The 25980-nt window shown below is 43.1% G+C and overlaps 1 protein-coding gene across 1 annotated transcript in view; it reads left to right on the top strand.

Moving 5' to 3' along the window:
- Positions 1-25980, top strand: part of TENM4 (teneurin transmembrane protein 4) — a 248881-nt gene that overhangs the window by 78971 nt on the left and 143930 nt on the right. Inside the window, exons 9-10 of the mRNA XM_078852201.1 lie at positions 1844-2038; positions 7083-7283. Of these exons, the coding sequence (XP_078708327.1) occupies positions 1844-2038; positions 7083-7283 (396 nt within the window). The remainder of the gene's footprint in view (positions 1-1843; positions 2039-7082; positions 7284-25980) is intronic.

The following is a 25980-nucleotide window of genomic DNA, read 5'->3' as shown; positions in this document are numbered from 1 at the left end:
CCTCTCTGGTATTTATCCCTCTGATATATTTATAGAGAGCAATCATATCTCCCCTCAACCTTCTTTTAGTTAGGCTAAACAAGCCAAGCTCCTTGAGTCTCCTTTCATAAGACAGGTTTTCCATTCCTCGGATCATCCTAGTAGCCCTTCTCTGTACCTGTTCCAGTTTGAATTCATCCTTCTTAAACATGGGAGACCAGAACTGCACACAGTATTCCAGGTGAGGTCTCACCAGTGCCTTATATAACGGTACTAAAACCTCCTTATCCCTACTGGAAATACCTCTCCTGATGCATCCCAAGACGACATTAGCTTTTTTCACAGCCATATCACATTGGCAGCTCATAGTCATCCTATGATCAACCAATACTCCAAGGTCCTTTTCCTCCTCCGTTACTTCTAGTTGATGCGTCCCTAGCTTATAACTAAAATTCTTGTTATTAATCCCTAAATGCATGACCTTACACTTCTCACTATTAAATTTCATCCTATTCCTATTACTCCAGTTTACAAGGTCATCCAGATCCTCCTGTAGGGTATCCCTGTCCTTCTCTAAATTAGCAATACCTCCCAGCTTTGTATCATCTGCAAACTTTATTAGCACACTCCCACTTTTTGTGCCCAGGTCAGTAATAAAAAGATTAAATAAGATTGGTCCCAAAACTGATCCTTGAGGAACTCCACTGGTAACCTCCCTCCAACTTGACAGTTCACCTTTCAGTAGGACCCGTTGTAGTCTCCCCTTTAACCAATTCCCTATCCACCTTTCAATTTTCCTATTGATGCCCATCTTATCCAATTTAACTAATAATTCCCCATGTGGCACAGTATCAAACGCCTTACTAAAATCTAAGTAAATTAGATCCACTGCGTTTCCTTTGTCTAAAAAATCTGTTACTCTCTCAAAGAAGGAGATCAGGTTGGTTTGGCACGATCTACCTTTTGTAAAACCATGTTGTATTTTGTCCCATTTACCATTGACTTCAATGTCCTTAACTACCTTCTCCTTCAAAATTTTTTTTCCAAGACCTTGCATACTACAGATGTCAAACTAACAGGCCTATAATTACTTGGATCACTTTTTTTCCCTTTCTTAAAAATAGGAACTATGTTAGCAATTCTCCAATCGTACGGTACAACCCCTGAGTTTACAGATTCATTAAAAATTCTTGCTAATGGGCTTGCAATTTCTTGTGCCAATTTTGAGATGGTATTGAAGAGAGGAAGCATCTCATTTCCAGTTAGACATGGCAGTAAAGGAGAGTCATGTTGAGGAGCATAGGGGAGCCCAAGACTGGAGCTGTGGAGTTCGTGAGCACCAAAGGAGCAGGACGTATATTCAGAGAGAAGCATTTTGAAAAACGAGAGGACAGTTTTGAATTTTATTTGGAGATGGAAAAACTAGTGAAACTGATGGCCATAAAAGGTGGCTGGGGACCGGGCGATGCGCTATCGTGAACTGAAGTGGGAGAATAATCGGCTGCAGAATTCTGGTTGCATCTCAGCAAAGAACTTGAAGACCATAAAATCAGGAATTATACAGCACAAAGGTCTGAGGGAACCAAGAGCAAAGAGATTCCAGGCAGACAGACAGATGGGAAACTGATCAGAGAGTGAATCAGGGGCAATGTAGAGCTGAGTGTGATCCATATAAAAGTGTTACCCTTGGTGTTAAAGGCAGAGTTGAGATACCCCAGAGGGAGAGTATATATGAAGAAGAGAATAGGTCCTTGAGCTATCCTTAGTGGAAGGAAAGAGGGGTATAGTTGGACCCCTCTTTCCTCACGCACATATAACATAGGTACAATATGTTTTAATGCTGTTTCTTTTCCATTTCCCTCAGCATCTTGTCCAGTACTGTGCAGTGGAAATGGTCAGTACATGAAAGGGCGATGTTTATGCCACAGTGGTTGGAAAGGGGCAGAATGTGATGTTCCAACAAACCAGTGCATTGATGTATCCTGCAATAATCATGGCACATGCATCATGGGGACCTGTATCTGCAATCCAGGGTACAAGGGGGAGAGCTGCGAAGAAGGTATTTGCAAGTTACAGTCAATTAGCCTTTTTTGCATTGATTGCTGATCTATAATTACATATGTAAAGACGGTACTGAATAGTTCTGGCACTTAGATACCACAGTAATAGGCACCTTAGAAATATAACAGATGGATGGAACACTAAAATCTTATGTTGTAATAGCTTGTGGTAATCTGTGATATTTGTGCAGTAATTGGGTGAAAAGCCATCAAATGTTTCAGATAGACCGACCTGGTTGAAGGGTCAGAACACCTGATCACACGTTCAAATGTTCTTATTAAAGCATCATTTCCATTTACACATCTAAACATATAATAACTTTAAGAGGGTATTTTTCTGGCATGCTATGCCAAGTGATCGTGGTTGCTTACATATATAAAGCGATGGAGTATGTGAGAGGCCCCGCTTTCTTTCAAGTTTAAAAGCGTAGATGTGTTCAGGACATGAATTTAAGCTCAACTTCAGAACCAGATATGATTTCAGTGGATCTGCCATAAATTTCTTTCACTTCCCATGAGCCCTGAAACATTGTTTCCATTTACAGTTATTTTTGTGACTCCCAAGTATGGTGCTGATAAGCACTTTAATTCGTTTGTGCAGGTAATCATCATATCTGCCATCATGGAACATGAACAAGATAAATGTTCATCTTCCCCAGTTCATAACCACCTCTTAATGCAACAGTTCTTTACAAACACAAACAAAGAAAACAAAAAATGGACAATTGTTTCCATATTTGCAAATTATCCCTATCAGCCAGTTTTAGAGATCTGCAGAAAGGCCTGATTTTCAGAGGTGTCATAGCTCCCACTGTGACTTCATTTGAAGTTGTAAGTGTGTAGCACTTCTGAAAATTTAATGCCGAAAACCCCAAAGACAGTTCATTCTGGGTTTAATTCATCTTTCCACAAATGCCAATCCAACCCCTTAAATGGTGCATAGGCTTCAGACATGACCTTTGGACAAGAGTGAATGTCACTCCATAATTTACCTGCAATTTGCTACAGTGAGTATGAGCTAAAGAATCCCCTCAGCTGGTTACTTTTTATACAATGGCAATGAGAATAACCTGAGCTGGATTCCGGTACCCAAATGGCACTTCTTAGAAGCATAAAATGAATTCTGGGTTGAGCTTCTGGCATTAGATGGCTTGTGTCTCAGTGACAATTAGTTGGATACAGTGATGGTGTAAATTCCAGGCTACTAAGCCATCTCTTGAGAAAACTTACCTTGGCTAAAAAATGCTAACAGTGTAATAGATCTGGGAAGCAGAGAAAACTCAAGTTATTATTACTGAAAAGATTTACTAAGTGGGTCACTGTATCTCTTCATTATTAAATCATCACTGGTATCTAAACAAAAGTGGAAAAATGGAAACTATTTAAGAGTCAGAGTCAGATTCTGCCCTCAGTTAAATGCATGAGTAACCCTATTGATGTCAGCGAGGTTTAATGTACGGAACACAGAGCAAGATCTGTTTTTTTTCCTAATATGAACCTCCTTTCCCCAGCCACGTTTGAAGCAGTGGAATAAACCCAGTTCAGTTGTTTTATATTATCACTGTGGCAGGGGACAGTATCAAAGTCCCATTAGGTGGAAACATGAAAAAGAACGAGGAACAAAGAGAACATGATTTTTCTTATGAGGTTTTAGTATTTTTCTATTATACATTTGTTTTTCATATGCAAAATATAATTTGTATTATGCCACAAAGAGGAGCGGGGGAAATGAACCTAGCAATATGCCATGTAGGAAAACTGTAGGATTTTTTAAATCTAATTATATACATTTTTTTAAATTGTGTTTACTTTTTTATTTCTCTTTCATGAAAGGACATCTGGTATTGATTCCTTTTATTATTTCTCAGTTTCTTTGGTGTCGCTTCAATCCTTATTCCTTGTTTATAGTGAGTTTTCTTACTAGTGTTTCTTCTTCCTATTCCCCACCCCCCACCCCCGTAGAAGTTCAGCAATATGTATAAAACATCAGTTAACAATCTTACATAGGTTGTTCTCTTCACTCTTCTAAAGTTTTATTGCCCCATATTTTATAAGGCATAGGCCAAGCCAACAGGTCTTAAAGCAGGGGACGAACAAATTTAAGCAATGAAAAATGAGAAGTTACTTTTTGGGTACTAAATAAATAAATTACTTGCTGCTTGATTTATCTCACTGGCAAAGGTTATGCAAAAGGTTTAAGCTATAAATGGGACACTTTCTAAACAGGAATTAGACAATTCAGGCTGTTTTCCAACCTGTAAAACAAATATATATGCAAAACTCAACTGTTTGTGGGTTTTCTGTGTTTATCTTTGTACCCTCTTTCCCCACCCTCCCTCTCTTCCTGAGCTAAGTGGTGAAGTTTATCAAGCAGAACTCCCTGAAAAAAGTACCATTATCCTCAAACCACCAAAGCAAGAAAAGCAGAGAGCATAAGTCCCTATTCCTGTCCCAGGGTCCTTGCCACAGTGTAGAACGCTTAAAGAGAGATGGCTACTGAGGGCAAGATTAAAGTTTCCATTGTTTGTGACATCTTTTGAAAGGGCTCATTTCAACATGAAAAATGGTCTTGGGATTATGATAAATGGGGGGTTCTGACACACACACATTCCCCCTCTATAATCTTGTGTGTTAGAGCTGAGGAAGCAGAGTGCTGGCCTTCTGTGATGGAGCCTCATTTAAAACTTACCTTTTTTCCCAATCGACCTTCACAGGGAATGATTAATTGCTTGGAGGTAGCCTCTTGTCAGTTAGCCTGTGATCTTTGTTTTCTGTGTTCAAACCATCTGCTGAGAACCTAGGATTCTGTTAGTCTGTTTCCTAGTCTCTTTTGTACTTATTACTGCTGAGTAAGAACAGGGCCAGGGCTCCAAGGGTCTCAAGCTAAAATTGGAACCCTAGCTCCCAGCTCACTAATAGTGGAAGAGATTTATAGGCTCATCCTTTCCAGCATCTTGTGATTCTGAAAGGTTGTTTCAGCTATAAGCAGAGGGCCAGGAACCTATGAAACAGAAAATACCCTCGCATGCCTCAGGATAGTAATTGCTGAGCCATTGCTTGTCAGAGTCAGAAGGCTTTGTGAATCCAGGGAATTTGATCAGAGTAGCTTAATGGGCTGGTGTGTTTCCTTTCAAGGTGTCTGGATCTTAAGCAGGTGGTTGGAATTCTCATTAACCCTAAAGGAAAGAAAACAACCTCAAACTGTCAGTATCTGCTGTGACCACGTTGTGTTCTGCTGTATTAGAGCCAGTAGTTGGGCAACTCTGCCCTTGCAACTTAGCCTGACACTTTTTCATTGATCCGCAGGGCACTGCCACCGACAGTTTCAAGAGATGGGAATATTTTGAAGGGACATTTCTTCCTCTCACTTGCCCTATGTGCTTTTATATAAATAAATGATCAGTTCCTCCATTCCTTGTGGTTTTGCATGTTTTAGTTGGTGGATGAAATTCACCCAGGAGCAGTCAGTCAATAGAAGGCCTCTTTGCACCACTTAAATTAAGAGGCACTTTAGTGGCATAGAAGTCTTGTGCAATAGGATCTTCTTAAGTAGGATGCCCAAATGGATTGTCTGTCAACTCTATTAAGAGACTGACCTTATTAAAACTAACATTCAAAAAGACTAAATTAAATATTTGATTAAATAAAAGTACAGAAATAAAAAGATGGTCAATAACATTTCATCTTTCTTCTTTTATATCCTTGTTCAGCAAAGTAAGTAAGCATGTGCTTAACTTGAAGCATGAGCTTAAATCCCACTGAAGTTCACAGGACTTAAGCTCAGGCTTCAAGTTAAGTAAACACTTATGTGTTTTCTTAAATCAGGGTCTTAATCTTTATTTCGAAATTTCTCTTAGAAGCCCAAAGCTGAGAATTCCACAACAATGTAATGTCTGATTGAGTAACATCAACTTAATGGCACAATTCAAATGCATTCCCATTAAACAGAAATTATGTTAATACTGTCTCAACTAAGATGCTGTTCGTGCCATTCACTGTCACTGCCATTGGGCTACATTGATATCTTGAGAGAAATCCCAGTTAAATTGGAAATCCCTTTCAGTGGAATGGATTTTAATATAGTTTCTGAAAATTACCCTATACCAGAAAACAACATTTAAAAAGTCCTTTTAGTGTTAATGTGGCATTATACTGATGCTAACAGAACAGTATGAATGTTCTATCTTATTACTAGTGGCTCCTAAACACAAAGGTTAACCTTTCTGTCTACTAGCCCATGCTGATCACTGCCGCTTCTGAGCATCTAGCCATTCATGACTTGCATTAGAAATGGCGGGGAGGGGCATTGTCCATTTTATAGAAATAGATAAATATTTGGAATAAATATTGTAACCACTGTGTCAGACAAGAGTGTTGTAACCACATATTATAGTACATAAGTGAAACAGAAATGATTTCCATCTTGGGGTTGAGTGGATAGCCCACTTGATCTCACCTTTCATGGAGGTGAGTGGAGGGAGTATCTGTTGTGTAGACAGGGAGGGTGGACATGTGGATTCATATTCCAAGCTCTGTAATGGTCTGAACAAGTTACTTATTCTCAGTCTCCCCATTGTAAAATGGGGATAGTGCCTAATTCACAAGGGTGTTGTAAGGCTTAATTAATGTCCATAAAGTGCTTTGAGATCCTTGAATGTATTCATAATAATTATTATTATTCCTATGATTATAATACAATAAAGTAAGATGCTATATAGTTGCAAAGTCTTTATTATTTTATTATTATAAATGTAATTGATTGCCTCCAGTTGGTACTAGACATGCTTTATTAGTATGAGCATAAGAATGGATTTCACCATGTAACATTCCTTTGTTTTCATTTTCGTTTTGTCCTTTCCAGAATCCCATCCTCTTTCTCGTGCAGAAATTTCTGAAGTGCAAAGTAGTTGAGTGCTTCCTGGGCCAGGAGCTGTCCTTGTCTCATTTGACTGCACAGCCTCAAGATGCTACTGCATTGTAAACTATAAATATCAAAATGGGTCATTCTGGAACTTTCTATCTCTGCTTTCCCCCCCAATGTAGTGGACTGCATGGATCCCACTTGTTCTGGGCGAGGAGTGTGCGTACGGGGAGAATGTCACTGTTCCGTTGGCTGGGGAGGAACGAATTGCGAGACACCAAGAGCTACCTGTTTGGACCAGTGCTCCGGACATGGGACCTTTCTGCCTGATACCGGGCTCTGCAGCTGCGATCCTAACTGGACCGGACACGATTGCTCAATCGGTAACTGCAGCAGTGACTTTTTTTTTAAAAAAAATTATAAAATATTAGCAGTTGGGTCTACAAACATGCACTGCGAATTTCTGGGTTAAACACATGTAGGGCATGACTGGAAGCATAACTGCTATCGCTCGGCCACACAAATAATTCTGCTTTTATTGGTGAATTTATAGTAATAGCCCCATTAAAGCTCCGGAGGCATGCTATTGTTCATTATATTGCTATGAATTTAGTTTACAGGTTGCATATAGCTGCCTGTTGTGTTAATTCTTGATAAAACTTTGTAGCCTCCAAACTTTGTAGTGTTTGGGGTTTGACTAAAGAATACTTAGTAATCTCACAATCATATAACAGTGAAAAGACAACAGAACCATTAGAGATAGCAGTTCTACTTTGTGTCTGTTCTCCCTCTAGTGTTTGCATGAAGCCTATGTCTACACTATGTGGTAAATTGACCCACACTACGCAACTCGAGCTATGTGAATAACTCCTAACGTACCTTAGGTCGAGTTACCGCGGGGTCTGCACCACAGAGGGTTGATGGGAGAAACTCTCCGGTCGACTTATCTTATTCTTCTCATCGGGGGTAGAGTACAGGGGTCAACTGGAGAGCGATCTGCTGTCAATTTGGCAGGTCTTCACTAGATCCGCAAATCGACCACCAGTGGGTCGATCTCAAAGCATTGATCCCGGCTGTAGTGTAGATGCAGCCAAAGTATGTCGTAGGCTGTGAACTAGAGAACAAGCCTTAATATGAAGAACTGTAGGCACTTGTAAAAGATCATGCAAGAAAGGACATAAATGGCTGCAAGTATTTGAAAGGTGCAAACACCTACCAGAGAAAGCATTTTTTATGTGACATCTCCAGGTTTATTAACAAATTGGAGCTTAGACTTCTTCTCATTCCTCAGCTAAACAGGAAGCTTCTTGGAAACGAGCAGTAGGTATCTGAAATAGAAACTCAAGAAAAAGATGCACAGGCTTTTTCTCCCTTCTTTTAAGAATAACCCAGTCACTAAATGGCACCCTGGAAGTACCATATGCACGTTAGTCTGGAACTCTGGAGCAACAGTCTGCTTGGCCTTTGTTCTGTATTCTGTGTTCACAAATAAGAAGTATAAAGAAGACAGCTGCAGACCACATCTGTAGTGGTTTCTTTACCCTATGCAGCTGTTGGGGAACTGAACCACAAATACAGAGTATAGTTCTGAGCAGTATTGTCAAGCAACTTAAATGAATTTGTAGCAGAGCAACAAAAAAAACTCTTAAGAGAACTGAAAGGATTGATGTGGGAGTAAATATGACAAGTTGAATAAATAAGAATAGTTTAGCTAAGGGATTACTGAAGTGTGTGGAGAGTACGACCATGTTGACTGTCTACAAGTATTACAAGAGTGTAAACTCCAAGGCTGGGGAGGAACTATTTAAGGTCGTTAATGAGGGTATAACCAGGAGTCATGGGACATAATTTAAAAAACTGACATCTAGACTGAATAGCAAGAAAATCCACTTACAAGTGAAATCGACTCGGTTGAAGAATATTCTCCCAAAGAAAGATGTGGAAGTCCGTTCACCTGTGACATTTAAAACTAGATTAGCCAAAGCTCCTGCCTATGTAGTGTAGGGAACAATCTTGCACTGGCATGAGGACAGACTGGGTGATTTACTCTTTTTTTTCCCCCAGCATTGACATCTTTGATTTCTTATACTGAAACATATGTAAGGGGAAGGGGAGAGGAAAGCTTTCAGCAGTTCTGCAACATGATTCACAACTGAATTCTTCCTCTGAGATTACATAGCGGTTTTAAGATTTTAAGGATGAGTATGGAAAATTTTTGCTTCTACATGCAAACATGCACACACCCCTCCTTTGGTTACATATGACCACCCATAAGATCATATATAAACCTTTGCTTCTGCCACATTCATAAATCCTTGTAGGGTAAATTTTCTCTGGCCGAGGTTATACAGGAGAAACTTCAGCAACATCACTCCAAGGCTTCATTCTTCATGGAACCACATGTAACATTAAAGGTATTGTGCATTGCCTCACAGCTAAAGTCATTTATAAACACCCATTTATAACCTGGACCTCTCTAGTGGATTGATGCCTGAATTCTGAAGGACAGATTTACTCACCGAATGAGTGTGAGATTAAAATGTAGTGTGAAGGAGTATTAGTATATGTAACAGCACATGGCCTTAACCAGGAACATGGCTCAAATTCTTCTTTGTTTCTTTGGTTAAATATTTTTATAGTTCTATAATATAGAAACAAAAAAATCAGAAAAAATATACAGACTAGGGGCTGTATTCTGTGGTCAGTCACACTAGTATAAAACCCCAACGCAGCAAAACACTGAAACGTGTTAAATCAAATCCCTATTCAGCAAGGCAGTTAAGCATGTGGTTAGGACCCAATGAGATCCAAAGGACTTTGGCTGCAGAGACTGCTAATTCCTAAGGATAGCGTTTTTTCTGAGGCACCACACTGAGGAACATGGGGTGAAAACAGAGAGGGTGATTAACCAGTGGAACAAACTACCAAAGGAAATGGTGGATTCTCCATCTCTTGAAGTCTTCAGATTAAGTCCAGATTTCTTTCTGGAAGAGACACTTTAGTCAAACACCGGTTATTGCACTCAACACAGGAGTAACTGGGTGCACTTCTATGGCCTGTATTATGCAGAAGGTCAGACTAGATTTATTGGTCCCTTCTGGCCTTAAAATCAATGACTCTCTAGGATTAAATAGGTAGACTCAGTCTGACTTCTGTGGAAGTCTTGGGCCACAAGGAAAGCATGATGAGATGCTTAGTTCTACACGAGTCAGCAATATTGTCGAATGATTTGTGTTGCTCTGTTATATATTTAATGGTAGTTTGGAGTTTGTTTTTGCTGGCGTATATAAATAGTGCAGTACAGTTTGCAAATTCTGCCCTGTCCTATATGTTATGGGAAGAACAAGGACCTTAATGGCTTGTTCAGTGCCATATCTTCTGAAGTCTGTGCCAGCTGCAGGAGCACTCTTTGGAAAGGCAACTGCCACACTCAGGCCATTAACCTTTTAGAGGGGGAAAATTGCAAAACACATTTTAAACCAGTCCTTTTCTCTTTTTGTACTGGGGACAGTCATTCTGGGATCTCTTTCTTCCCAGGCAAGCAGGCAGTTCATTTCCCTCCGCAGGAGGATCGCAAATCAGTAGTTCTGTTTCTCCTAGGAAGGGAGGTAAACACAGGGATTCCCTTTTGATAGGGTCAAAAGGAGAAGGAAAACAAACCCAGACAACCCCTTCCTTCTCAGCAGGATAGCATAAACAAACATAAAGGGGTCCCTTTGCAGCAGGGTTCAGCTAAACAGCTCGCTGCAGAAGGGAAAATTTAGAAACCACGTATCAGGGCCTCACCAACTCTCTACACTTCTTAATGAGCCCCAGCCAAGGGCCCTTCTCCAAGCCTGGCAGCTAATGCAGTTTCATAGAGCAAGGTCTCTTAACCTCTTTGTTGTCTAGCCGGGGAAGGGAGAGATGGGGGAGGCACCTATAAGCTGATGTTTTATCACAAAATTGAATTTGACATGCAATGGACTCCCAGTTTTCTAAGCTATTTAGACATCATCAAATATGTTTGGATAATCAGGATTCAGCAGAACAGGGAAACATGGTGGCAGTTGCTTGAAAGTCAGATCCAAGTTATGGAAGGTCTACATAATATGGCTTCCACTCTTCTTGTAAATCTTTTGATATTTATTCAGATCCAGTTTTCCCTGAGAAATCTGTTCTGCTTCTTGATGGAATTCATTACATGTTATAAAATGAAAAGGGTGAGAGATACTATACTATCTTATGTATCGTGTATTTTGTGGGTAGCACCTTCCCAGAATCTTAATATTTAGACTTCTAGCATTTGTATACAAGCACTTATAAAATACTGTTTAGCTGTCTTCATGCAATGTAGTTGAATGGGACTCGTTTGTTTGTTTGTTTGTTTCTCTTCAGTTCCTACCTGTGTTTTATCAACTTCTGTCTTCATCTCTTTACAGGGATATAGAGTTTTCCCTTTAATAAATCGTCCCATAAGGGAGGTCTCTTTCTGAACCATGTGCTCCTCTGCCACCCATTGGCTTTCCCCGAGCCCTTAGTTTAAAAGCTCCCCTATAACCTTTTTAATTTTACATGCCAACAATCTGGTTCCCTTTTGGTTCAGTTGGAGCCTATCCTTTCTGTACAGGCTCTTCCTCCCCCAAAGGTTCCTCAGTTCATTATAAATCTAAATCCCGCTGCTGAACAACATCATCTCATCCATGTACTGAGCCCCTGTATTTCTGCCTCTCTAAGTGGCCCTGTGTAAGGAGCTTGGAAGCATTTCAAAAATGTTAACAAGAAGGTCCTGGACTTTAATCTCTTACCTAGCACCATAAATTTGGCCTCCAGGACCTCACCTACCTTTCCCTATGTCATTCATACCTACATGTACCATGATCACAGTCTCCACCCCAGTACATAAGTCTATCTAGATGTCCTGAGAGGTCACCCAGCAGGCAATTCCCCAGGAGGTTCTCCAGGTTATCACAAACCCAACTATCTATATTTCTAAAAATTGAATTCCCCATTACTTTTACCTGCCTTTTCCTAATAATAGGGGTCCCCTCTTCTGGAGGGGTAACCGTAGTGTGAAAGGATACCATGACATCATCTAGAAGGAGGGACCTAACTATGGCAATCATTTCTCTCTGCTCCAACTTGATATTCTCCTTCCCTGAGACTTTCATCCTCCTCAATGGCACAAAGGCTGTCAGACTGGTGGTGGGACCACTATGCTGTGTCTCTGAAAGTCTCATCTATGTACCTCTCTGTCTTTCTTAGCTCCTCCAGTTCGTTCAATCTTTCTCTGTAAAATGTGTAACGCAGTGATTTGCACATTGTTTCCTGTTCTCTAGCTAACATCTGTGGGCTTCACTTGAGACATCTAAAACTAGACTGTAAAAAGCACCAATAAAAATGATGCTCTCGGGTCCATTTATTTACTCATGTAGAGTTGACGTAGTTGACAATGACTGCTACACATCGACTCGCATACAGTCAATGGACTCAATTTCAGTAACTAGAACATAATTGACCCATTGACTTGAATACGGAGTTGGCGTCTGTCACAATTACTTGAGACTGTTACATCTGGACTGGGCAAAGCAGTAAGAAAAATTATGCTGTGTCTATGGCAATCCAGAATTGATAGGGGAGGACATAAAATCAATGGTCATGAAGTTGTGTGGTCAGAGCAAGGAAATGGGAGCTGGGGCTCTTCCATTCCATTCCTACTTAAAAGCTGATGCAGAGCCCATTGAAGGCAATGGAAAGACACCCGTTGCTTTCAGTGTTCTTTCTTTATCCTTTTACAAGCACCCTGAGATTATTGGATTTAAGAGTCTATGTAAGGTGAAGGTATTATTAAAATATTGATTGGTTTCATTTATTATAGTTGAATCATACAAGTTAGTGATTCAACGACCTTTTGGGCAGTGGGCTAATTGTTTTTCTCCCACCTCTGACTTGTTTGGTTCATTGAAATACACCTCTACCCCGATATAACGTGGTCCTCGGGAGCCAAAAAATCTTACCGCGTTATAGGTGAAACTGCTTTATATCGAACTTGCTTTGGCCTTGAGCATTTCCGTTATTAATAGTCACTTCCTGCCCCTCCTGTCCCCTGACTGCCCTGACCCCTATCCACACCCCTGCCCCCTGACAGGCCCCCCGGGACTTCCACGCCCTATCCAATGCCCCCGTCCCCTGACTGCCCCGCTCCCAGAACCTCCAAACCATCCAAACCCCTCCCCCCCCCCGTCCCCTGACCGCCCACCGAGACCCTCTGCCCCTTATCCAACCCCTCGGCCCCGGCCCGGCACCCTTATCATGCCGCTCAGGGCAGCGTGTCGGAGCCAGACACGCTGACGCGCTGATCCGCAGGGTCACGCAGCCCCACCCTCCAGAACACTGCTTTACCGCATTATATCCAAATTCATGTTATATCAGGGTAGAGGTGTACATGTATTTTATGTAGTCCAATTAGGAGAAATGGAGAATAGGAAAGAGTAAGTTTAAAAGAAGAAAAGCAAATAAAATGTCTCTTTGTTTTTCCTAATGGCTTTTTCCATCAGAGACTGCCGGGGATTATTACAGACAGATATTTTATGTGTACACACACATACACACATGCATGCTTTTCTTGGAATATCAGCAGCTCTAATTATTTTATCAGACAGTGTCATATCTCATTGGTCAAACAGCACCAGGATTAACACAACATGTGAGAAAAAAATTAATTTCCCCAGGCTCAGTGGTGTCAACCTTACAAAACAAAACCTCATGTTAAACTCACATTATGCCCAAAGCCACCAAAATAAAAATCCGTCTCTACAAAATGCTTGCGTAACTCCACCTTTAAACCATCATTCCCTTCATTAAGGAGCGAGAATGTATCTGTATGAGACGGATGTTACATCAGCTGTCGCATAAAATAGGCCTACACATCACTGCAGTGCAGAGCTATTCATGCAGTGCCCAGGAGGGCTCTGGTTTGCCTTTTTGCCTCTTTTTGGCTCCAAGATACATTGGCTAAAGCAAAAGAAAAAAATCCTGAATGATAGCCTCTGAAATTGATAAACTTCCATTCGTTTCAGATCTGAATGACTTAAAAAGAAGATTTCAGGCACTGCTGCATTTTCAGAAACTGCTTTAAATGATCCCCCTTCAACTTGTAACTTGTTCATCTCACTACTCTTGCAGCCCTCCTGTCTGTAAAACTCTCATAGAAGGCAATAGGACTTTGCTTGGCAAAAGGGCTTCAGAGATGGGCCCTGAAAGATACTGGCAGAGTCTGTTCTGATGCAGAACCAATACTATAAGCCTCCCATTGCTTTCAGTGGGTGTTTTGCAGCAGTCAGGATTTCAGAATTAGGCCCTACATAATCAAGACATGCTGATTTGTGTAGCTCTGAACCTCCCTGTTTAACTATCTGCATAGAAGCAAAATCTCCATCTGAGAGAACAAAGCAGGTTCAGTGCAGCCAAGTTATATTTGGCTCTGACTGGCACATCCTCCCCCAAGCTGAGGCTAACTTAATCCACTGATGAGCCAAAGCTGCTCTGGGGAATGGTGAATATTGTGCATCATATGGACCAGCGGCCCTGGCGATAGCTATGAAAAGGTCAATCAGCACAGTCAACCAAATTGTGGTAGTGTCCTTTGTGAGTGCTCTTCAGAGGAGAAGAAACACAGGGCTTCCTGCACCCTCTGTCCGCAATTTTGAATGGTCATAATTGGCCCTTAACCTGCAGCCTGAGAGGTTCTCAAAAAGGCAGCAGATTTTCCTGTCTTTTAAAACTCAAATAGGTCACTTGCTTACAACTGAAAGCCCACCCTGAGCAGCATGAACGGCAAACCAGTGACTTGGTGTCAGGAGTCAGATTTGACCACTATTGCTTGATACTCTCTCTTGTCTAGGACGCTGCTGAGACATCTGGCAGACTGAGTATGTGGATGCAGCCAGCACTATCTCTGTGATCTACCCTGTTCTCAAATCCAATTGGGATGTGTTCAAGAGCAGTTTGAGACAGTTCTTCTCCAGTGGGGGTGATCAGATAGCAAGTGTGACAAAACCAGGACTGGGAGAGGGGAAATTGTTGCCTGTATAAGACAAAGCCCCAAATATCAGGATGGTCCCGATAATATCGGGATGACTGGTCGCCCTGCCTCCAGCACCTCACTCACTTTACTCAGCAAAGGCAAATTATACATCAAGTGGTAGATGGTCTAGATCAGTGGTTTTCAAACTTTTTTTTGCATGGCCCACTTGAAAATTGCTGAGAGTCTCGGCGGACCACTTAATGATCTTTTCAAACGTTGTTTGTACCATTAGCTAACTATTGTAAAGCGCTTTGGATAAAAGCACTATATTAAAAAAAAAGTTAATAATAATTAACATTTTTTTCTACACATAAAAGCACACAACTCATATTTTAGTATCAGTAGACTTACCTTTCTAATGCGATGGATGTGCCCTCTCTCCCACGCCACAGCAGCCACGGAGCTGAGGCTGAGAAGGAGGGCCGTCTCTCCCCAGCAGACGCAGCCCCGGAGCTGGGGAAAGTCTCCTTTTTCTCTGGCCACTGCAGCCCTGCACATCCTAAATTCCTCCCACCCCCTCTTCTCACCCTACTGCTCCCTCCCATCTACCCCCTATTCCCCCAAGGCCCACCTCACCTTGCATGTGTGTCTTCTCCAGGGTCCAGACACCTAATTAGGTGGGTGGCCCTTCATTCTCTTGTGTGCTGCCGCCCAGGCGCACATCTTAGAGGAAACTATCCACAGACCACCTGAATGGAGCTCCCGGACCACTGGTGGTCCATGGACCACAGTTTGAGAACCTCTGGTCTAGATAATATAGTCCTGCCGTGAGTGCAGGGGACTAGACTAGATGACATCTCAAGGTCCCTTCCAGTCCTATGATTCTACGGTCAGGTCAGTTACATCAAGCAGAAGTTTCTTGAGCTCTTTTTGGACAATTGCTGACTTCTGTCAGAGGACAGCTCCTCTAATTCTCTCCCTCAGTGGTCACTAGAGCATGAGGCTGCTGACTAGAGCAGGGTGGAGAAAGGTAATTCTGCATCTCAGAGGATTTTGACATTTGGACATTTGACATTTGGATTTGTTCTGATTTGGAGCCCAAACCAAACACTTTAAAATTCTCAGTGAAAGGGAGTGAAGCTTCCGGGCAGTCTGCCTGGTGGCTACCCCAGAGCCACAGACCCTGGAAGCCTTGGGGAAAGCCACCTGGTGGGCTGCCATTGACCCTGGAAGTCCGAGTTGCCAAGGAGCCATGAGCCTGGCATCTTGGGAGCTTGCTCTCCCAGGTTCCCCCTCAGACCTCTTGACAAGCTGTGGAGGAGCTGAAAGCCACAGCTCCCAGGGCTTCCAGGCTTCTGGCTCTCCTTCAGACTGCCTGGCAGACTGAAGATAAGCCAGGGGCCTGAAACCACTGGCACTTTGCTCTTCTCTGCTGCCAGGTAAGCTGCAGAGGAGCCTGGTAGCTTGAGAGCCAGGGCTTCTAGGCTCTCGGCTTCCCATCAGTCCGGTTTCCCACCAGCTTACCTTCCTGCCTCCTTGGCAGCCTACCCAGCGTACCACTGTAACTTCACCAAAATCAAACTGTTTCACCAAAACATTTTAAGTTCCATGAATGGCACTTTGTGACAGACAAACCTTCCATTAGAGAATTCCCAACCAGTCCTTCTGTTGAGACTTCAGGCCCCCAGGGCAGGTGGAGCTGGGTTCCAGTTGGTTGGCCTGAATGCATGAATCACTAGGCAGGATTCTCTAGGCCTGTGTTATGCAGGAGGTCAGACTAGATGACCAGAACAGTCCCTTCTGGCCTTTAAAATCTCTGGATGAAATTCCTTGGTTAAAACTCCATGTAGATTAATACTATATAGATACACTATTATTTCATTTTATATGTGCACTTAGAGCTTGTTGAATAAGCACATTTTTATTAATCAGAAAACAAGTGACTGTATAAAAATATACTTTAAATCTGATTAGTTTTTCAGGAGGGAGAATCCTTTTCTTCCTGTACCGGGGGAACTCCCATGGATGCCTATGAACATTGCATAGAAATTTGGTGTCTGATCCTTCATCACTGATGACAGGGAACTTTATTGTTCATGTCAGGCACAGGTGCAGGATCAGACAGTCAGCAAGGAGAATACAGCACACTGCTGGTAAAGCCAGGGAAGCAAGCGTTCTGCTTAAGAGAAAATATGTTACTATGGAGATTGCAGAAGGGCTTGATAAGATGTCATGCAGCTTTAAAGGAAGCAAAAAGAACTGGAAGACTCAGGATTGATAATGGGGTATGGTTCAATGGACACCAGGGTATCAGTGACTGAAAATCATTACTATCTAACTACTGTTTCGTGATCTGTTTGAAGCGATTATAGTGTGCACTGACCGGTTATCAGTAGATTGATGTCCACACTGTAAAAACCACCATCAAAGTTGGCACTAATTGGTATCCTTTTAGCAGCATTAGCAGAGAGGTCAACATTTGAATGGGCCTTGGAGAATGTAGTACTCTCTTTTCCCATAAAGGTGATTTTTCTAGGTCAGGGTTGAGGAATATTAGCAGCATGGGGAAAGGAGGAGGGGAAGCTTTCAGTGCTGCTGTTGGTGTATACCAGCTGTGTGGGTAAATAAAGGACTCAGGGAGCTAGTCTGTGTATAGGTGTAGGTGTATTGATCTGGCACCTTTCACCAAAGCTAAATTTGCAGTATGTATTTATTTAACAAAGCAAAAAGAATGATAAAAATAATATTAAAAGTTCCAAATTGCAGAGAAGAAGCTTATCCTCAAAAAATACACTCGCAAACTAAGTTGTGCCTGATCACACAACAATACTGAGATCTGAGCAATGAAATTACAGTTGATTCTAGCAGTTGCATCGGAGCATAGTTTGTTCAATTTTATTTATGAAACAAAACCGAATTGAACTGAAATTTGGAAGGGAGCAAAATGTAATTCTTACTAATGACAGAAAGGGTGAGCAAAATGCTTTACTGCTATCAAAGTCATCTTATGCTTGTGGACAGGGAGAGGAAATTAAATTTAGCCCAGAAAAGAATCCCTGTTAGGAGCCTCATTTATGCAGTAGGAATTGTTCCTGCTCTGGGAAGCTTTAACCCACATCCCAGAAAAGGCTAAGATCCAATTAAACATCAAAGGCTCAAACAAAATCCTGCAGGTTGGGATATTTAGTTTTATTTAACGAAAGTTAACCCCAGGAATAAAATCCTCGGAGACGTGGCATTTCATGCCCAGCTATCCGACAGTAAGTGACCATTTAAAATAATGTTCAGAATAATAAATTTAGAAAAGATTGACAATGGGGAAGAAGTAAATCACAGCCATTTGGGAGAATCTGTAGACCATGTGGTGGTCAGCCCCTCAGGATGAAATTAGGGTATAGAGAATCTTATAAATGTTACAAATGTTTGGGAGCATATATACAGCATGTTGAAATTGCTCTTGGAAATGTGATTTGTTTTTATGACCCTCCTAATGTCTCAGTTGGTAGTACTGCACGTTATATAGTTACATAGAATTTACTAGACTGGCTTACAGCATTCATCCATTAAGTCTACTGTCTTTTCTCTTCATGGGAATCATGATCATTGTTTGTATTACTGTAGCACCAAGAGGCCCAAGCAGGGTTCCATTGTGCTATTTGCTGCCTGTCCACCCAGTAAGAGACCGTCCCTGCACCAAAGAGTTTCTAATCTCAGTAAACAGTTGAAGGAATTACTATCCTCACCCCACCCCCAACCCATTAGGCAGGTGGAGAAATGAGGCACAGAGAGATGAAGTGACTTGTTCAAGATCACATAGAAAATCTATGGAAGAACCTAGAGTTGAACCCAGATCTCCTGAGTCGCATTCCAGCATCTTAATCACAAGGCCAGCCTTCCTCCTGTGAAGGACAGTAAGATGGTCTTGGTGTTAAAGTCAGGAGTGGGAGCCAGGAGCTGTGGGTCCTATTAATGGCTCTACCCCATAGGTGCCAACTCAGTGGGTGCTCTGGGACTGGAGCACCCATGGGGAAAAATTAGTGGGTGCTCTGCACCCACCAGCAGCCAAGCTTCCCTCTCTGCCCCCACCCCCCACCTCACCTCCTCCTCCGCCTCCTCCCCTGAGTGCACCATGTCCCTGCTCCTCCACCTACCTTCCAGCGCTTGCCGCCTCCAAACATCTGTTTGGCTGTGTAGCAAGCTCTGGGAGGGAGGGGGGAGGAGCGGGAATGTGGTAGGCTCAAGGGAGGAGGCAGGGCCAGGGCAGGGATTTTGGGGAAGGGGTTGGAATGGGGGCAGGGAGGGGGCAGGGACTTTGGGGAAGGGGTTGGAATGGGGGCAGGGCAGGGGCAAAACGGGGCAGGGCTGGGGTGGAGTCGGGGCGGGGCCGGGGCCAGAGGGGGGTCAAGCACCCACTGGCGCTAGCAGAAGTCAGCGCCTATGGACCATAGTTTTCTTGTGTGACCCTGAGCAAGTCACTTAACCTTAATGTGTCTCAGTTTCCCCATCGGTAAAATGGACGGAAATAAGTCTATCTCACAGGTGTGCTGTGAGGTTTAGTTCATTGAAATGCAAAAAGGGCTCAGGGATCCTCAGATGGAAAGTGCTATGGAAGTGCAAGAAGTGTGTCAGTGTATTGTTGTAAGAGACAATGCTTCAGACGACCTGGAATAGTGCAGATTGTGCTTACCAATGGGCCTTGCTTTATATCACACTGCACATTCTCTCCTGTCAGTTCAAGCTGAGTGCAGGCTGATTAAGACTAATGCTGTGGTAAGCAAAAGAATGCAGGGCGGGCCTCTTTTAGGACCATAGCCAGTAACGCTGAGTGTGTTGTAGTACATCAGCGCTAATCAAAAAGTCATGTGACCTTCAATTAATGATATTAACATAAATCACGTAACCATTATCTAGTCATTAGTGGGGTGGAGGGCTTTTTAAAGGCTTTACATTACAAATGTGGTAATTCAATGGCAAGGAAAGGGCTTCTAAAGTTCTTCTATTGGATTCTGCTTTGCAAAATGGTTCGAAAGGTTTTTAAAGTCTTTTTTAAATGAGTTAAAAGGTAGCACCGTTCAAAAGGCTAATTAGCTTTATGCCTTCCAAAATCCTGCTTTCACTATAGGTCACAATCAAATCATGGGAGTTTCTTGACGCAAAGGAACACCTTGGATAATGCATTGATGTCCAAATACTGTTAATTATGAAGCCTGATTCCCTCTGTTCCCCTACCCCCACCCTGGTACATCCCACTCCTACCTTTTTCCATTCCTGGCTCTGTAAAATGATCACGGGCTGTTTATACAGCGCTGCTCCCTTCACCAAGTGTAGCATTTAGTACTGTGCACTATCTCCACTCCATGCTTCATTTCTGAAAAAAATCTATACAGCACTGGAAATTGCCTGAGACAAGCCAACTTGAAACCAAAAAATCCCAGTTAAGACAGGTTTTAATTATTAAATTTTCTATTAATATGTTGAAGGTCAGTGGAACTGCCCCAGTTTTCAAGAAGCTCTGGGCAATTTCACCTGATCTTATATTTTAGCACTAAATCCATACTCATTAAAGGATTTAGCAGGTAGGTCAGAAGTGGCTAAATCTCTGATTCTGCTTCACATGAATACTGAACATTTTTTTTCTTCATCTGTACTGCTCCTCACTACACTGGAAATGTTTACAATTTTGCCATGTCCATATTAGGCACTTAATTTTTTTAAACATGTAGAAACCGATTTGTGACAAATTAAGTAAAAATTGGCATAATTATTCTTTACCTCCCACCTGATTCTGTTTTGAAACATAGGATTATACCATATGCTGCGGTGAAAGCTATTGTGTATGTAGAATCAATTAAAAGGGGTCATTCTGACGTTAAGATCTGGGAGTCCATGAAGGAAGCATTCCGCAGGTAGCGAGGTGCATGGTGGGGTTTTCTTTCTTCTGGTGCATCATAGTCAGGGAACCAAGCTATTTACTTTCTAAGGGAAACACTGTGGTCAGCCTCTATGAGGATGTGTGTAAATGGAGAGGGATACAAGAATCATGCACTTTCGTCCTTGCATCCTGCACAAGAAATAGCCAGAATCCCATTGGAATGAGGTGAGGACAGAGTCAAAGCTCCCTTTCCCCCATCTCACCTCAGTGAAAACAGAGCTGGTCAAAGAGAGGTTGGATCCTCCTCCAGGGTGGTGTAGCTGACACACTTGTGCACTGCCTGGGAGCCCCCAGGAATATCATGGCTGAACCACAGGACTGCACAGCCCATTCTCACACCTGATAATGCACTCGATAGCTCCTTGGATACAGTCTACCCCAAAACCCATTCAAAAGGTTCTGCGTGGTCACAGAAATCACCAAATGCCCCCACAATGTAAAATTAAATGAACTCAGTCCCCTAATGTTGCTTGACCTTCTCATAAACAAACTAGGGAAATGCAACCTAGAAGGTGGGTGTATAAATGGTTGGAAACCTGTTCCCAGAGAGTAGTTATCAATGGTTCACGGTCAAGCCTGGAAGGGTTATGTCGGGTGGAGTCCCGCAGGGATCAGTTCTATGTCCAATTCTATGTCCAATTCTGTTCTGTCAATGATTTAGATAATCGCATAGAGAATACACTGATAAAGTTTGCAGATGATACCAAGTTGGGAGGGATTGCAAGTGCTTTGGAGGATAGGATTAAAATTCAAAATGATCTGGACAAACTGGAGAAATGGTCTGAAGAAAATAGGATGAAATTCAATAAGGAGAAATGCAAAGAATTCCACTTAGGAAGGCATAGTCAGTTGCACACATACAAAATGGGAAATGATTGCCTAGGAAGGAGTACTGCGGAAAGGGATCTGGGGTTATAGTGGATCACAAGCTAAATGTGAGTCAACAGTGTAACATTGTAGCAAATAAAGCAAACATCATTCTGAGATGTGCAGGAGTGTTGAAAGCAAGACACAAGAAGTAAATCTTCCTCTGTACTCCGCGCTATTAGGCCTTAGTTGGAGAATTGTGTCCAATTCTGGGCACCACATTACAGGAAAGATGTGGACAAATTGGACAAATTGGAGCAAGTCCAGAGAAGAGCAACAAAATGATTAAAGGTCTAGAAAACATGACCTCTGAGGGAAGATTGAAAAAATTGGTTCTGTTTAGCCTGGAGAAGAGAAGATTGAGAGGGGACATGATAACCGTTTTCAAGTACATAAAAGGTTGTTACAAGGACGAGGGAGAAAAATTGTTTTCATTAAACTATGAAGATAGGACAAGAAGCAATGGGCTTAAATTGCAGCAAGGGAGGTTTCGGTTGGACATTAGAAAAAACTTCCTAACTGTCAGTGTACTTAAGCACTGGAATACATTGCCTAGGGAGGTTGTGGAATCTTCATCATTGGAGATTTTTAAGAGCAGGTTGGACAAACACCTGTCAGGGATGGTCTAGATAATACTTAGTCCTGCCATGAGTGCCAGGGACTGGACTAGATGACCCTTCCAGTCCTAGGATTCTGTGATTCCATGAAATAAACTTGACTTCTGCTGATCAGCTGGTTCATGCTAATTAGTGTAGCTGGTTCAATAGTGAGGGTGGGGAGCAAGGCGTAGTGTTAGTGACCTACAAGCCCCACACTGGTCAGTTGGAGAACTGGCTGAAGCTCTAGATTTTCCATTTCTTGATTCCCCCTGCTGCTGTAGAGGTTTGGAGGGTATTCTGCAGTTCTTTGGACAGCACCTTTGCTTTCTACCCAGCACTGAGCCAGGCCTTGGGAGCCAGCGACCACCTTGTTTTTTTACTGTTATTCTGTTCCATAGGGAAGGGACATCAGGACTTTCCTGGGGCACAGGTAGAGGTGGGTCAGATTTTCCTCTCCGACATGCATAGACTGTTTGGAGCCAATAGGAGCCCCATTCAAGCTCAGAATTTGGCCAGCAGTTTGTCCACAAGCTCATTTGAATTCCTGCAAGGAACTGCAGGCGTCCCTGACAGCAAAGAAAGAAAAACAGTATGGAAAGGATGTAGGAATATACAATGCACCTAGGAATAGGCTGCGGAATAGCTAAGCTATTTGTACAAACAATAAAAGAGATTAAAGATGAAAGGAAATATTTAGCCACCTTTTGGGGACAGCTGGTGTGAAAATAGTTGTTAACAGGCAGGGCTTTTATACTCAAGTGGAGTGTTCTAGCTAAGCTTAAATAGGCAGGAGCAGCATAATGCAGCTGGCCAGAGCCTATGGATACAATAACAGGAGAATTAAAAGCTTTTCTTCTACTGATTCACTCACACGACTCACATGTTAACTAATCACACTCTAATTTTAACAACAGAATTGGGAAACTTGAAAAAAAATGTGTCTCCGATTAAAAGTGGAGATGGCAAATTCTATCGCTCGGTCCAAATGATAAAGTAACAATTCACCTGCCCTCTTCAGTAAATTAGCCTTGCCTGTTTCAAGTTGCCTGCAAAGACCTGTATTTAAAAGAAAACCTAATCTCAAATCCCCTTTGATCATGTCTCTGAGGCCCACCATAAAAATAAAAGCTACTCTGGCTATTTAATCATCCATTAGACACCTGTGAGCACAAGAAGATCAGGTTATAAAGGGCTAGTTGATGTGTGGTAAGCTGTGTGCTGTAAGGCTATTTAAATTGTACAGTTCACAGCTATTTTTAAACTGGCTGTTAAATGGAAGATTTAGATTGGCAAATGCCTGGTTCTCCTTGTCAAGAATCATTAAATTACACATTAATGTGACTGTCTGAAGTACCTTTTTTTCCACAGGTATTGATATAGATTGTCAGCTGAGATTCTTTGTTTAGGGCTCTTTGGGACTAGAATCTTAGATATCTAGGGACAAATTCTCACCTAGAGAAATTCCATTGCGGTCAACACCATTTGAGGATTTGGCTTTTTTACACTAGAGGTGGAGAAGCTCTATTAGATCATGGGTTCTCTACCTGAAGGTCACAGCCACCCTGTCCTTGCCATGTTGCTAAAAGGGAGGAAGCTCTGACTAGATCCCAGCTAGATTGGAGGGTTTCTGCTGTGGAGAAGGAGGTTCTGGTGTAGAAAAGGTTCAGAATCACAGTTTCAGATCATCTAGTGCATGCCCCTGCAGAGTTGTTCTCTACAGGGCTAGTGGATGTTCCAGTTGAGATTTCAATGTCCCAAGCAATGGGGCTTCCACCCGTTTTCACAGAAGACTTATTCCCCAGAGATTCACCTTTGGGAGCTTTTTCCTAACACTTACCTGAATTTACCCTTTGCGTAGTGCCACTTCACTACCCTAGTTTCACACATTTAAATAACTCTTATCAGTTTCTCAAGATGGATTCATAATAGCCTCCTTTTGTCCCCACTTTCATTTCTTCTCAGCTTTTCTGTAGAAATATGACCTGCTAAGGGTTCCTTTCTCCCAGTCTTGTAGATAGAGAACAGGGTAGGATGTCAGGAGATCTGGGTTCTCTTTCCATCTCTGCCACTGATTTCTTGTATGTCCCTGTGCAAGTCATTTAGCTTCTCTTTGTCTCAATTTTCCTTGTCTGTGAAAATGAAGGTGATGCCTACTTACCCCACAAAGGAATGTCATCAGACTGTAACCCACTAACATTTGTTAAAGTGTTTTGAGATGCTTGGATAGCAGGCTCAATATATGTGCAAAGTATTATTGTGCGGATGTTTATATAGCTCATTGCAGTAACAAAAGACTCAATCCTATAAGATGCTGAATATCTCATTCTCTCTCTCTCTCTCTCTCTGGGTACTTAACTGGCCTTCTATTACCATAACATTTGAGCACCTAACCTTCCTCTGCAGCATGGGGCACGGGTCAGTTGCTAGTTTGAACTAGAGTAAAGGTGGATTCTCTGTAACTTGAAGTCTTTAGATCAAGGTTTGAGGGCTTTGGTAACTCAGCCAGAGGTTATGGGCCTATAACAGGAGAGGGTGGGTGAGGTTCTGTCGGTGCAATGTGAAGAAAGCTAGACTAGAATATCATGATGGTCCCTTCTGGTTTTAAAGTCTATGAGTCTCTGAACCTGTTAATGGATTTTATCCTCACAACACCTCTATGAGATAGGGAGATGCTGTTGTCCCCCTTTTACAGATCGGGAGCCTAGGTACAGATAGGGTTGCCAATTTTCTAACTGCACAAAACCAAACACCCTAGCCCCCCACTTCCCTGAGGCCCCGCCCCCTGCTCACTACATTCCCCCTCCCTCGGTGGCTCACTCTCCTCCACCTTCACTCACTTTCCCTGGGCTAGCGCAGAGGGTTGGGGTGGGGGGAGGCTCTAACTGGGGGTGTGGGCTCCAGCGTGGGGCCAGAAATGAGGGGTTCAGGGTGCAGGAAGGGGCTCCAGGCTAGGGCAGGGATTTGGGGTGCGGAAGGGGGTGAGGGCTCCGGTTCAGGGTGCGGGCTCTGGGGTGGGACTGGGGATGAGGGGTTTGGGGTGCAGGAGTGGGCTCCAGGCTAGGGGGTGGGGCAGAGGGATTCAGAATCTGGGAGGGGGTACCGGCTCTGGAATGGGGGTGCAGGCTCTGGGGTGGGGCCAGGGATGAAGGGTTTGGGGTGCAGGCGGGGGCTCCAGGCTGGGGCTGAGGCCGAGGAGTTTGGAGGGCAGGATCGTGCTACGGGTTGAGGCAGGGGGTTGGGGTACAGGAGGAGGTATGGGCTCTGGGGTGGAGGTGTGGGCTCTTTTGTGGGGCTGGGGTGAGGGGTTCAGGGTGTGGGAGGGGGCTCTGGGCTGGGACAGGGGGCTGGGGTATGGGGTATGGGGGGGTGAGAGCTCTGGCTGGGGTTGTGGGCTCTGGGGTGGGGACAGGGATGAGAGGTTTGGGGTACAGGAGGGGGGCAGGGGACTCAGGGCTGGGGCAGGGGGTTGGGGCATGGGCTTACCTCGAGTGCCTCCCAGTCAGTGGCACAGTGGGGCTAAGGTATGTTTCCTGCCTGACTTGGCTTCACACTGAGCCCCTGAAGCGGTGAGCAGATCTGGCTCCTAGTTTGGGGGGCCAGGCGGCTCTGTGCGCTGCTCTCGCCCGCAGGCACTGCTCCTCCCACCCCTAGGTTCCATTGTCTGGTGCTCGTGGTGG

Source organism: Lepidochelys kempii, chromosome 1 (assembly GCF_965140285.1).
Source record: "Lepidochelys kempii isolate rLepKem1 chromosome 1, rLepKem1.hap1, whole genome shotgun sequence".
Lineage (NCBI taxonomy): Eukaryota > Metazoa > Chordata > Testudines > Cheloniidae > Lepidochelys > Lepidochelys kempii.
Note: the sequence above shows the minus strand (reverse complement) of the source record. Positions and strands in the feature narration are given on the sequence as shown.